Consider the following 13,741-nt stretch of genomic DNA (forward strand, 5'->3'; position numbering starts at 1 on the left):
CACACAGAGTCCATCATTCATTCAGAGGCAGAAGCAAGGACAATGTTATGGAGTTTAAGGGTGTGAAATTGCTAAAATCTGGTCAGAAAACAGGCCCATTGCATGATCTTGCTTTCTTTATTCTTTGTCTTCTGTATTGGGCATGAAAAGCTGGCAGAGCAACTGTCAGAGAAAGTGAGGCTGAGGTGATGAAGGACCATTACATTTCCTCTGTGCTCAAAAAAAACCCAAAACACAGAAACCCACACAAGACCCAAAATCCAGAGCAATACATCTCATTTGTCTGGGGACTAGTCACAGCACTGGCTTCCTCCAAGAAAGGAAGGAAACATTTTCCAAAAGAGATGAAAGTGCTCTGCAGCAAACCCTGTAATGTCCCATGTGTTGTGTGGTTTCTATGATTCTTTAAATGCTTGCAAAAAAGGACAGGCTGTGATTTTAAATCAACAACTTACGTATTCAAGGAGAGCAGAAATGAAAGAACATTTCAAAAATGTGAAGGCTCTCATTGGAATTATCTTCTATTATTCCCTATTACTCCAACCTATGCCACATTCTGGTCCTACATTTGAAAACAATGTAAACACAAAAAAAAGATACTGTCCTAAAAGAAAACCTAATTCTAGCAGGCAAAACCCCAAACATTTTTTAATAAAAGTCTAATCTTGTTGCTATAAAGAAATGTAAAAATAGTTAAACCCTTTTGCAAAGAAAACTCCTTCCCTGAAAACCCCTCAAAAGCAATTTTTCTTCTCACTTTTTTTTCTTTTTTAGTGGTAATATTCCACTAGCATTTTAGGTAGAGTGGAAAAGTTGTGGTTACAGTTATAACCACACTGAGCATTGCAACAACATGTGGTTTGCCATGTTTTTTTATATGCAAGCCTATTGATTGGGTTCTGATCTACACACCCATGGCTCAATAAAAGGCTGAATCCCATTATGTTACTGAGTCACTGCTGTCAATGTCAACCATGACAGATGACTTAGCAACAGCACAGAGGGCCAGGAGAGCACTTCAGAAAAGCATCAATTCTGCAGCATTGCTTTACAGTGATACAAACAAAGCTTTGCACACAGTTCCTGAGAGCACTTTGGCAATGTTAAGAAAAGGGCTCATGGTGTTATGGAATATGGTTGAATTATGAAGCAGATTCTAGAAAAAAAAACACTTGAATTATGATCTGTTAAGCCATCTGTATCAAATTGGTGTCTGAATTCACTTTCTAGAAAGCTTGATTGTATATATTTGTTATTGCATATATGTGTTATATATAAAGGTATATATGTATATCATGTTTATATATAGCTATAAAGTATACATATAACATATATACCTTTGTATGTATCTATATACACATACAGAAAGAAAATATACACTCTCTCCATATATAAAAACCACCCCAAGCTCACTTGAAGTAACAGAAACACATTCTAGCTATGTATTTTTTAAGTAAAAATTACTTTCCTTATGCTCCAGAAGCATAAAATACAAGGCAGCTAATTGGAAAAAAAAAAAAGGAAGGATTAAAAAAACAGAACACTCCTTTTATTTATAATTATTTATGGTGGTATAACATTTTAGGGTATTTTAAAGGTTGTTTGGCTGAGTTGAGATTACAGTTCCTTGTTTCAAAGGTGTTGAAGAAGTGAGGGAGAATGAAGATTTTAGCCGGCCTACCAAAGAAAAGGAGATTGTACTCTTCCTTGTGGCTCACCCTTCCAACACACAAAGGACAACAAAGGGGTTAGAAACAACTCTAACCTGCCCAAGTTCACATTTGTGAAACCTTGGGTGGAAAGATTTCACTGCTCTGCAACATAACTGAGGGGCAACTAAAGGACCTCAATTCCTCCCTGCCTTCAGTGGACTCTGCATTGAGTCTCAAGAACGCTTACAAAAATCCAGGCATGTAAGAGTCAGCATCCAGAGGTTCTTTCAAAATGTATTTCTCTGGTTCTGCTGCCTGCCTGTGACAGCCTCTCCCCCAGTCGTGCAGGCACAATTTGAGCACCTGTGTACACATCTGTGAGCTTAATGTTGGTCCCCACACTGAGCCCACAGGGAAATAAAGGCGACTTTCTACAGCCACAGTGGGCATTAATCCATGCCACACAAGCAACACGGATGTGCTCTTGGTGCTAAAGCTGCCAGGCATGCATATGAAGTTGCTCCTAGTCTCAAAATTAAACATCACAAGGACCATAACCAAGGTAAAAAAAAATTAGCCATGAAGCCTCCAGTACCTGGACAGCTGTGTTCTTCAAGGATATTCTATCCCAGGTAACAACAGCGGGGTGCAGGGGAGTTTGGGGTAATTTTTTTGGTTTAGTTTTATTTGTGTTTAGGGTGTTTGTTTGTGTCTGTTGAAATACTCCTTATTTTGGGAATGACTCCTTATTTTGGACAGACATATTACAACTACTGAGCATCCTGTGGCACAGCATCTGTGAGTGGGAGCCCACAGCTCACCCCAGCAAGCTCTGCTCTAAAGGAATATGGGGAGGGGCAGGATAAGATGTATGAGAAGATGTTTCACCATGCTACATCCTCTGAATCCAAATGATTTTTCCCCTGTGAGAGACTGCCCTCTCAACACCATAGCTCTCTTTAAAGTGGTGCAAGCATTTAATCAGTGAGTGTTTAATCAAGCTTTTAAATATTCAAGTTGAGCTAATATATTAAGCTCACCAATATTTTTCATAACATTTACAAGGTGATTTCCTTAATGGCTTTAGTTTCTAGCTAGCTTCTTAAATCCCTTTCATTGAGCTAGAGCACACGGTTTCATTCACACTTTAAAAGCTTTTCCTACACATGCCTTTCAAAGCTGATTTGTCTGAATTAGACATATCAACGATATCTAAATTCTGTGCATTACTTATTACTACAAACTATGAACTATCATTCAGGAGTTAACACAGTTATCTGCTAAACTGCAAAACAGCTCTTGTCAATAATGAAACTAAGTAAAATACATTTGCACGTCCCCTTTTTATTGAGATAAACCCAAATTTGGTACATCTAAAACCTACACATAAAACTACTTTAGTTGTATCAGAAAGAGTTCTTGCTTTAAATATATTTTTAGCCTTTTTTTCCCCCTTTATTCCCTTTTATTGACAGTCTCTGTACAGAGTGCCTGCACTGTAGTCACTTGAGATCCATCCATATGCTTCTGCACAGGACAAATCAAACCATAAAATATTAGCAGGATCTGGATTTTGTATTCAAATGGCAGATTCCCCAGCAAAACAACATCTCTTTTTTCCCGTATACTCAATTTTTTTTCTTCCTTAAAACAACTCAGAAAAAACGTGACTAAAAATATGGTGCATGCCACAAACCCCTCAGACAGCTCATATAGTGACAGTTGCAGAGAACAGAGTTCTGCTGCTGAAAGAATAGAGAGAAATAGATTTAAAAGGAGGCAGTGAATCAAAAAAAAACTGCCTTCAGCTTGATGCCAATAAAAACCAGAATCACTCAGTTCCTTTGGATTGTTTTCTATTTATTTTCTTTTCTTTTATGCAGTTAATATTTTAGGAAATTGTTGGGTTTTTCCCCCCCTTTTTTTGTCACCACAGACACTCCCTTTAGGCAACCGTGCATCAACAATCCTCCCACGTTCAAAGTCGGCTACATCTGTTGCTCTTTCCCATTGTTGAAAATTCCTGCCTTAATCCTATTTGACTTTATTCATGCAAAGGTCATCCTGAATTCAACAAATGGAGGAGCGATAGCAGGCACACTGTTGAACATGGCTAAAAAATGCTCTTGTAGAACATGCAGCTAGTGTGCCGGCACTATCGCACAAGGACTCGCTTTATTATGCAGCCCCCTGTCACCAGAGCTCTGTTGCAGTCTGAATTGGCAGCATATTTCTCCTTGCAACTCAGGAATACAACATTTTCCTTCTAACTGGCTTGATTTGCTCTCCTTTTAAAAAGGTTTGTGCTTCACTTGCATTTGCTGGTGGGTATGAGTGTAACATACACACAGAACACCCGAGCGTTTCACATACCCTAAGGCTTGGCTTCTGGCACCCATGGATTCCCTTTTTCTCCTGGATTTTACCTCTGAGTGTATCTAGCTTCACAAATCTATTTCACTAACCTGCCCACCTAAAACTAACGGTGATCACAATTTTAAATAAATTAGGCAAAATTCTGTCTAAAAATACTCCTACAAAGCAGGGTAGAACAGCTAATACAAATACCTCATTTTAGGGCCATCACTGCACTGCAGATTTGCTTACAAATGCCATCTATTTTGATTTTAGTAATATTTTTCTTTCCCAGCAACAAAAAGCATTCTAGCTTAGAGCTGTGATTTATTCCTATGCTTAAGTATCTGACCCAAACCAAAGAACATTTAGCAGGAACAGTGAATTAGTAAGCAAACCAAAGTTAACTATCAGACTGATTTATGAAGGGAAGATAATTATTTTTGTAATATGTCCATAACTCATCATGACAGAAGCAAAGGAATATTTATTCATGCACACTAATTTCCAGTTTGAGGTGCTTGCCAACCACGATGAACCAAACCCATCCCTCAGGCAAGCAGAGAACCACGCACATTGTTAATGTGCTCCTTTCACTGAGTGCTGCACCAGGGGCCACGGATGGGCCATGGATGGTGGAGAGAGCACCCAGGACTTTACCTAAACCAGCCCCAGCTCAAGCTAACAGCTCAAAGTTAAATTCTACAATGTCAACTTCTACAAAATGTGTTGAGATCCTTGTTAGGTGCAAGGGAACATTGGAAAGAATCAAGTTTTCATTTGAAAACCTGTCCTGTACTCTGCTTGTGTGGTTCTTGTAAAGGAACCTGATAATAAGGTATAAAAACTATATAGAAAAGGGATGGATTTTTCTCAGGTTTTTGTTGCAAAGATTTTGAGGATTTCTGTTTTGATGATGGTTGAAAAAGGTCTTAGGAGAGGAGAAGTGTTCCCTTTTTCTTCTACCTATTAAAGAACAAAGCTTGAACTAAACATGAGTCTGTGAAGCCCAGCATGAGAATCAAAGGTGCTCCTCCAGCACCTGTATCAGGAGCCCATGGCCTTGTGCCATCTGCCTGCCTCCCCACAGCTTCCTTCTGTCAGAGAAGTGAAGGCAAGTAACTCACAGGAAACAGAAGGAAATGAAAGGCCCTCACTGAGGAAAGGGATTTTCAGATGACATCTCTCAGAAGCTGGCCTAGATCTCCCTAGAGGTGGCCTAGATCTCCCTAGAGCTGGCCCAGTGCAGCTGTCATTCAGATGTTTGGGGAGGCCAGGACTGCTCTGGCTGTCCAGCCAGTGGCTGTGCCTAATTCCCTTGTCCTCTGGGAGGGAAACCAAACACTGCCATGGAAGTGCTGATACTTAGGAACCACAGCACTCCAGGAATCTCAATGCACCTTTTCCACAACTACTGAGGAAGTATTTTATGACAACAGATCTGAGATCTATAATTTGTAAATATAAGTTTAAATTTAAAATATAGACAGTGAGGCCTGGAATGTCACAATTCTGGGGCAGTTACCAAACCTTACTTGCACAGAAATTTTGCAGAAGTGGTAACTGGTGCAACCCAGAACTGCTGCAGGCACTGACAAAGTTTCCATTTCAGCAGGAGCTACATTGCACCAATAATGCACAAATACCTTAAACAGCAATTATGAAAAAGACAGAAGCAGTCAAGCATTTATCAACCTGAACAATACGTATATTAATTTGCAATGAAAAATATTTTTCCAGGACAGCACTGGAGACCTGTTCTCAGCATCCCCACTCCTAATAAGGACCAAAAGAAGAAACAGTCAAACACTTAAGTAGCAGCACTTAAAGTTGCCAAATCAAGTGTTCAAAGATTATGGTTACAAATACATTTTTATTAATACCCTTTGTATTATATATATATGTATATATATATATATAATTTTTTTAAATAAAAACAGAGGTCCACCAAAAAATCCACCTCCAGATTACTGTAAGCTAATGTTTTTGACTCTCCAGTGTGAGTCACCTAAGACCTGGCCTTACAGAGAACTGTTTAGGATAGTTCATGTGACAGAAAACAGCACACTGTCAGCTGCATGGCACTACAGTCAAGCCAAGAGCTCTGCTAATTTATACAGGTTGGATGCAGCTGTGAACTTGAGAAAAAAAACCCCAACAAACAAACCTCCACAGTCCAAAATCTGGTTCAAGAGATCAGCTTAGCAGCACACATAAGGAATTCACGAGAGAGGGAAGGATGCCATTCACTGCTCCTGGACAGCACTCCATTGTCACAGGAAGCAGTGCCTTTTGCTGGCCCCTGGCTCAGCTCACAGCCTGGACTGGCTCCCTGCAGAGCAGAACATACAGCATGGCATGAGCCACCATGTGAGGATGTGTTTCCACCAGGTAATACTCCAGCTTCTGGGAAAAAGAGAGAAGTAAGGGACTGAAGAGGGAAGCAGCTCAGCTCTGCCTCCAAAACAATCGTTTTGTCCTCCTAGGCAAAACTCCTGCTACAGGAACATTTGGGCAAATTGTTGAGGGTTTTAACCCTCAAATTCTGAAGGAAGCATCTCTTTAGAGAGAATGTGAAGCACATAAATTTTTTTGGCAGCATGGGCACAAGATACCTCAGTCAGAAGGGCAGAAAGCCACACACAGATCATGGAAGGGCTTGGTTTCCTTTATAGTCTTGATGTCCAACAATGGGTTCTTGTTGGCACCAGTCATGGGAATAATATGAGGGCAACATAGTCAAGTTCATAAACACCATTTAAAACTCATGAAAACAGTAATAAGGAATTGTTTAAGTATTGGATTAAAAAATGGAGCCTCTTTTTAACACTTGAAAAGCAGCTAGTTGAATGACTTCTCTGTGCTTCCATATGATTATCTCACTATCTCTCTGTTCATATTAGATGTGCAGCTTGTTTTTTCTTCCCATTAAAAGAAAAAATGTCTTTGGGCTGCATGCAAAGGTAGATTTTCTCAGAGTGGGTTTTTTTTTTTTTTGCTTAAGTTCATAACAATAGACATCTTCCAATTCTATCCAGTACCTTCCAGGTCTTCCTTGGGCTTGAACCACCTGTCTACATAGGGAGTGACAAAGATCTCATGAGAAGGAGCTGTACAATTCCTTTGCAGCAAATGTGAACCTGAAAAGGAGCAAAATTACTGAAGATGTTCCAGAGAGCTGGGAAGTCCTCATGTGAATGGACAACTGGAGATACTTTTGAGTGATCTTCATCTCCCATGTGGAATTTACAATCATTCCTCCACTCAGCTGCATTAGTGCACCTGTGTTTTAGGATGAAGTCTTCCTACTGTTTGGTCACATATGGTCGATAATCTTGAGGAAACCAAAAGTGGAGAAAACAAGCAACTGAAGCAACTGGAGACTTTAGGATCTCTGATACCTTGGGAGCTGTGGGGGAAGCTGTCACTTCTCCCCATTCCACTAAACCTACCTGTTTTGTCCTCTAAGCATTTATTCTGGCTTAGAATGAATGAGAAGGAGAAAAAAAAAATTACAGGTTCCTTTTTGTTCCCTTGAGAAGTATCTGAGAATTTCTCTTCTTTCATAAGGAAGTAATTTGTACCTCCTTTGCTGCTTGAAGGACAAACTGTCTATCAGGCAGAAATCTTTCTGGACAGCTTGAACATCCTGAAGCATTGAAGATACACAGCAGATTACCAACAATACTGGACAGAGATGGATTACTACATGCCATGCAGAAAATTATTCCGTATTTCCTGTAAATGTTTCACTAGAGCTTAAATCAGCTAGCTTGTCTGGCATGAGAGAGCAGATTATTACTTGGCATGCAAAGCAATTAATTTTAGTTTTAAAATGAGAGACATAGAGAGCTTTAACAATGATGGTGACAAACAGAGATGTTACTATTGGCTTTGGACTACTATGTGAATGTGTATTCTCCTCTTCCTCTGACTTAAAGGCCATCACAAGTTCTTGTCTAAAAGCACCAAAACCGGTTCCTGTGTTTTCATGACTACCAGCAACACCATGACCTTCATAAAGGCAAGAATGGTGTATACAATAATGATAGTCTTAAGCTGATTTATCATCCTCTCCTGGTGCCATACACTTTCATCAGATGCAAGGCATAACTAAAAATCCATTCAAGGTAAACTTCAAAAAGCATCTTGTGGTCTGGTATCAATTTTATGTCTGTTCATATAATCATGTATTCCCAGAGAAACATCTATCCCCAGGATGGAGTGCAGGAGTTTCATTTGCTGAGAGATTCTGGGCAGGCAGCTGTGAGATGGAGCTCTGAGAGCTCCCAGATCCCAGGCTGGCAGCTCGTCAGCCTGCAGCAGTGACTCTGTAAGCCATGTGTTTAACCAACACAGGCTTCCAGACCCTGAACATGGGAGAAAGGATGTGACACCAAGCTGGATTCACCAAATACAACACACCTGTTTACTTTAACTTCTCTACCATAAGAGAAGAGAATAAATCTGGCTGAGACTTCACCCTGCTGAAGTTCATATGTATATTCTGTAATCAACTAAAGCAATGATGAGCACTGATATGCATGCTATGTACTGGTCTGATACCACATTTTGAGCCTGAGACCACATTTATTTTCCATAAAGTCAACAAGAGGGGGAAATTTAAAGTTTCTACCACCTCTGTGAAAGGCAAAACCCGGTTATCCAAACCGTGTAAAGAGCAGTAACAAGCAGCAACAGTAACAAGCCCAACAAGGTTTCAGCACTGCTGGGCTTGACAGCAGTGTAGCAGTTTGATGACTGAAGAGCTTAATTACAGCTTTGCACTTTGTCAGACTCACCTAAATAGAGTCAGCATACCATAGTTTTCAAGTCATTTGAGATGATTAACTGTGGGGTAACTCCAGATCTCAGACTCTGCATTGTAAGCTCTCTCTGATGACTCAGAATAGGTTGGAGGAGATACACAAGACAAGAGAGAATTAAGATATTCCTTTAGGAAGTGTGAATAGATAAAAAGATTTGAAAGCAAAACTTCCTCCAAACTCAGATATGGCAAATACTGAGCTAATTGTGTGGGCTGAGGAGCTGGACCTTTATGGAGTGTTAAACCCTGCCTTATCTAAGATAGATGACTGACCTTTCCTCACCAATACAGCTGACAGGGGATCTCCAAGTGAACAAAAGGGCCTGCTCAAAGGGGAGACACTGAAGAGGCTTGGAAAGGGTTGGCTACTACAGGTAACTGACTGCTCATCACTCAAACTTGCTGGTGTGTAGATGGCAATGACAGCATTTGGGTTTTTTGCATTCAGCCAATGTGATGAATGCCACTAGCATGTGAAGGAAAAATGAGCACCAAATATTCCATCAAAGATTTGCAGAGGAGCTTTTGGAATATTTTTCCTTGAACTCTGAAGTTCTAATATTAATGCTGTGTTTGTGTAGTTTAAAGATTAGCATTTCTGCTCCACAGGCATTTCCTATGACAACAACCAAGACAGGGAATTGAACCTGCTGAAACCAATCAGCCTCTGGTATAACTCCCAAAACTTTCTGTGCACAGCAAACTTGGACAAAACACTGACTAAGACACATGATTTAACCTCTCTTTACCTAAGTTTACCTCTACAGGACTATTCCCTTACATAAGGGCATGTACTAGGTTCATGTTTGTATAGTGCCTATACCTTTGGATGGAAGTTTTTATGGAGTTGCTAAACATTGTCTCTATTATTGAGCAATAAACAAGTCATTTGTGCCAACACTCCAAGTCCCACCTGGGCACTATTTTGTACTGTTCTGTGAGAAAACGGTTTCTTTTCTTTTAAATGTCAGTACTTTTCCAAATTTCAAGAAGCATTCCAAGTAAAGTGCCTTTGATCTGAGTGCAAAGCAATTCAAGCACAGAAAAAAGACTATGCTTACAGAAAGCTTTCTGCGTTGCAAGTGACCGTACAATATTTTAACACACCCACTCAGCAAAACTTTCCACTGAATTATAACGAACCAGGACACTGCATCTGCTTTGGAGCCATCCCTAATGTCTCCTTTCCTCCAAAATCCTGTTAAAAAAATTAATTAAAGCTTTCCTATAAAAGAGCATGTGAGCACAGAGTTCCACCTTCCCTCCCAGCCCTAATGAAAATCAGTGTTTCAGCACGTGGACCTCTGCTGATCTCAGCTGTGCCTCAGGGTCAGGGGCAGAAAGGTGGGCTGCAAGCAGGCAGGCACCAAAATATTCACCAAGTAACACCACACAGAAAAGCAGGAACTACCTGACTGTCCATAACAGCACAGTCTTCCCAGTGAGCTCAATCGTGAATCTTTTCTTAATCAATTCCACCTTTCCGACACGCTAAAGCTTCATCTGGGGCAGACAAAAACTGCAACAACCAAACTCTGTAGTAACATGTTCTTTCAGCGCAGCAAAGACATGTATGAAGCAGAGAGACACATTTCTTTGGATGCATATCTGTAAAAAAGTACCTCTCAAACAATGAGCAAGGGGGACACAATTTCCACCAAGCACTCTGATAAAAATCTCCACAGATGTCTCTTCACAGCCTTGGTAGTACCAGAAAGCTTTGCTTTGGCCATTTTGCTTTACCCAAGAGCCAGACTCCACCAGAAATGAAATAATGCGTCACTTTTCATGCAAAAACTCACGCAGAAACTGCAGTTACCAGGACTGAATCCCATTTCAGAGCAGTGTAAAACTGCTGTGCTTTGATTTCATATGTCCCTGCTTGTGGTTTTGCAGATGAAGAATAACTTGTGAAGTGTACTTGTGGTCTTACTCCACTGCTTTGTTTTGCAGTGAGCAGACAGAGAGTAGATTTCTGGTCCCACACTCTTTAGCCTGAGCGAGTGGTAAAATGACAACAAGATCAGAGGCTGAGTGGGCAAGGACATGTGAGCAATCTGGCTGATTACACAATGAAATGATAGGTATGACAAGTAGCTTCCCTCAATTCTGAAACTGAAGTACAGCAGCTCTGATTCAAGGCAAACCAGATGACAATGGAAGGGAAGGCATTCTGTCCTCATCTTCCTACCTTTAAAACAATGTATGACATTCATTTCCAAGAAAGGTCCACGAACTTACACTATTAAATGCTTATTTTGTTTAAAGAAGAAGCACAAGTGGTGCTAACTGCTGAAACACTGGAGTTGAAACCCACACTGACAGAAGTTGGCTTCTGTAGTAATAAAACACCCACACCTCACATTACCTCTTCCACTGAAATGAACTCTGTTTTTTCCTTGAAAAACAAATGGATATACATATGTAAATATCATTAGTCTGGACATTCCTATAAGCAGCTAACCTGATTTCAAGTAGACTTTTTTTTTTTTTTTAATTACTTCAACATAGCTTTGGAATTGGACATACACAAATCCCAATACAAATATACAGTACTAAGCTTTTAAAACCCAGATTTATGACAGAAATGTGGAGACAGACTCTTCAACAGGGGCAAGGCTTAGGAGCATCAAAATAGATCAGGACAAAGCACTGTTCAACGTGATTTTCTTCCTTCTCCATGGCATATCCAGCTGTCCTGTAACACTGGTTACTAGAAGACTTTTCTTTGAAACTGCAGTTGCTGTTGCTGTTGTATTAAATCCTTAAAGAAATAATACAAGCTCCTACTGTTGCACCCTCCCTATGAACCAAGTGAACAGAGACAAGCCAACACCTTATTAAGCACTGGCAAAGCTTTTAGGATGCCTGCAGAAATAAACAGGATGTTTACAATGCACAGAAAGGTACTGTTGTGAACAAAGCCAAAATTTTGGTATGAAAAGCTTACCTTAGGAGAGGAAGAAAGCTCCCTCGATGCAGGAACTGCTGACACGTTCTCACTCATGCTCATCTCTGTCTTTGGCAAGAGGTTTGGGGGTTCAGGAGCCTTTCTCTTCATCTTCTTTTCTGGTTCTTGCAGAGCAACTTTAATTAAAGCAGGGCTTGGTTTTGGTTCATAAAATGGATTTGATCTAATTAAAAGAAGGGAAACACATTTCTTTGCTATCTCCTTGGAAATAAAACCAAAAATAAGACCTGCTTAGGAAAGTCAATGACTAAAATGCTTTTATTATCCCACAGAAGAACTTTTTACCTTTATACACTTTTAAATACTACATTTTCATACAATTGAAAAGTTACAGCAGCTAAAACTGGATTATTCAGTCATAATTTCCATAATTTTTATAAAGTCCTGTAAATTGCAGAAGTTTTGTCAACTGCATAAAGCTAACTCTTCAATTATACTTTGCTATCTATCAAAGAGTGATCTGATTTTATACAAGATCAATAGGAAAAAATGTGAGTGGAGCTGCTGGGTGTTTAACACACTAATGAACAGGATAAAGACAGCTTGATTAGAACAATTAAGAATCAGGCAACTGGTACAGTCATGCTCCACAGGGCTTTAGAGGCCTCACTCTTGGCTGTTCAGTTTTGGAAAGATTGGCCTGCAGGGGTACACGTTCAGCCTCAAGTGTATTTCAAACTGTAGTTTACAGGTGCCACACCATTTTAAGAACACTCCTTAGGTAAGAGAACAGAGTAAGAAAACCACATCTGACTTGCATATATATCTCTGCAGACACCAGTAGGCATCACCTGTCTATTTTGAAAGTGTTTTTTATAACTAAACCTTATTTGAGAATGTTACAGAGTAAACACCTTCCACCAAGTAGATGCAGTCCAAAGAATTATCCTTAACTCGGGTGTCCACGTTCCAACTCTGCATTTGTACCACCCTAAGTAAATACCTCCACAGCCAAATTCTGCCAAATTTTGTTTGCTTGATACATCAAATATCAATCAATCAATGATATATCAAACAATGGCTTCTTCTACACACTTACTAGAGCCAGCAGTTTTGTATCCTGCTATCTTTTTTGCACTGAATTATTTCATTAATACTAATTGCTTTTCATATTTTGCAGTCCAAAACTGGACAGTTAGTTATGAAATGGATACATTAATTTATTCTTTTCTAGTCCCTCTTTCTCCTGCAAGATATATTTATCACATATCTCAAACTGTGATTCCCAACAATCTATCTGCATGCAGTTATTATATGCAGCGTAACCAACCACAACAAATAACCTCAGCCCCTTGAAGTCCCTTCGAATTCAACTCTGGATGGAAACACTAATGCATTAAAAAAAAAGTCTACCTAGTTAGATCCACTCACAAATTCCCTCTCAGGATAAGAGGCAGGAGCTAGTACACACTATTTTTAAGAACTACAACAGCAGTAAAAACCAACTATTCATCCAGTTGCCTTCCACACAACATCAAATCTCTCTCCTTCCTTTGTACTTGTAGTATAAAAACATCTTTCAGTCTCACAGGCAAACTTTAGACTTTATTTTAATGCAATTTACAGTCATCCTGTTGTCACTGAGAAAAAGCAAGCAATTAATAACCCACTCCACAGAAATCTACTTTTGAAAGGCAACGTTTACCAAAGCACACAAGTGAAAATCAGGCATAAAACCTCCAGATCAGTCTAAGAATCTGCTGCTTCTGCTCCTTACAGAAAAAGATATCCAACTCCTGAAGCAAAAGGGAAGACTAACACTAAAATAACTCATTTGTTGACTGAAGGCAACTTTCAGGTGCTCCCACTTTGCTGCCCATCAAGCCACCAGCACAATCAAAACTAAAGGCAACCAAAGGAACAAGTTAAATGGAAACAGAAGGGTGTTTTCTATGGGAGGCAGTAGGAAAAGGAGGTATTCAGGCTGGAGTGGAG

The 13,741-nt window shown here is 39.8% G+C and overlaps 1 protein-coding gene across 16 annotated transcripts in view; it reads right to left on the reverse strand.

The window, feature by feature from the left end:
• The window catches only part of EHBP1 (EH domain binding protein 1), a 205,091-nt gene that overhangs the window by 92,323 nt on the left and 99,027 nt on the right, over nt 1-13,741 (reverse strand). For all 16 annotated transcript variants that reach the window (XM_068186432.1, XM_068186438.1, XM_068186436.1 and 13 more), the window contains one exon: nt 11,786-11,969. In XM_068186432.1, the coding sequence (XP_068042533.1) occupies nt 11,786-11,969 (184 nt within the window). The remainder of the gene's footprint in view (nt 1-11,785; nt 11,970-13,741) is intronic.

The sequence above is a fragment of the Anomalospiza imberbis genome, chromosome 3 (assembly GCF_031753505.1).
Source record: "Anomalospiza imberbis isolate Cuckoo-Finch-1a 21T00152 chromosome 3, ASM3175350v1, whole genome shotgun sequence".
Classification (NCBI taxonomy): Eukaryota; Metazoa; Chordata; class Aves; order Passeriformes; family Viduidae; genus Anomalospiza; species Anomalospiza imberbis.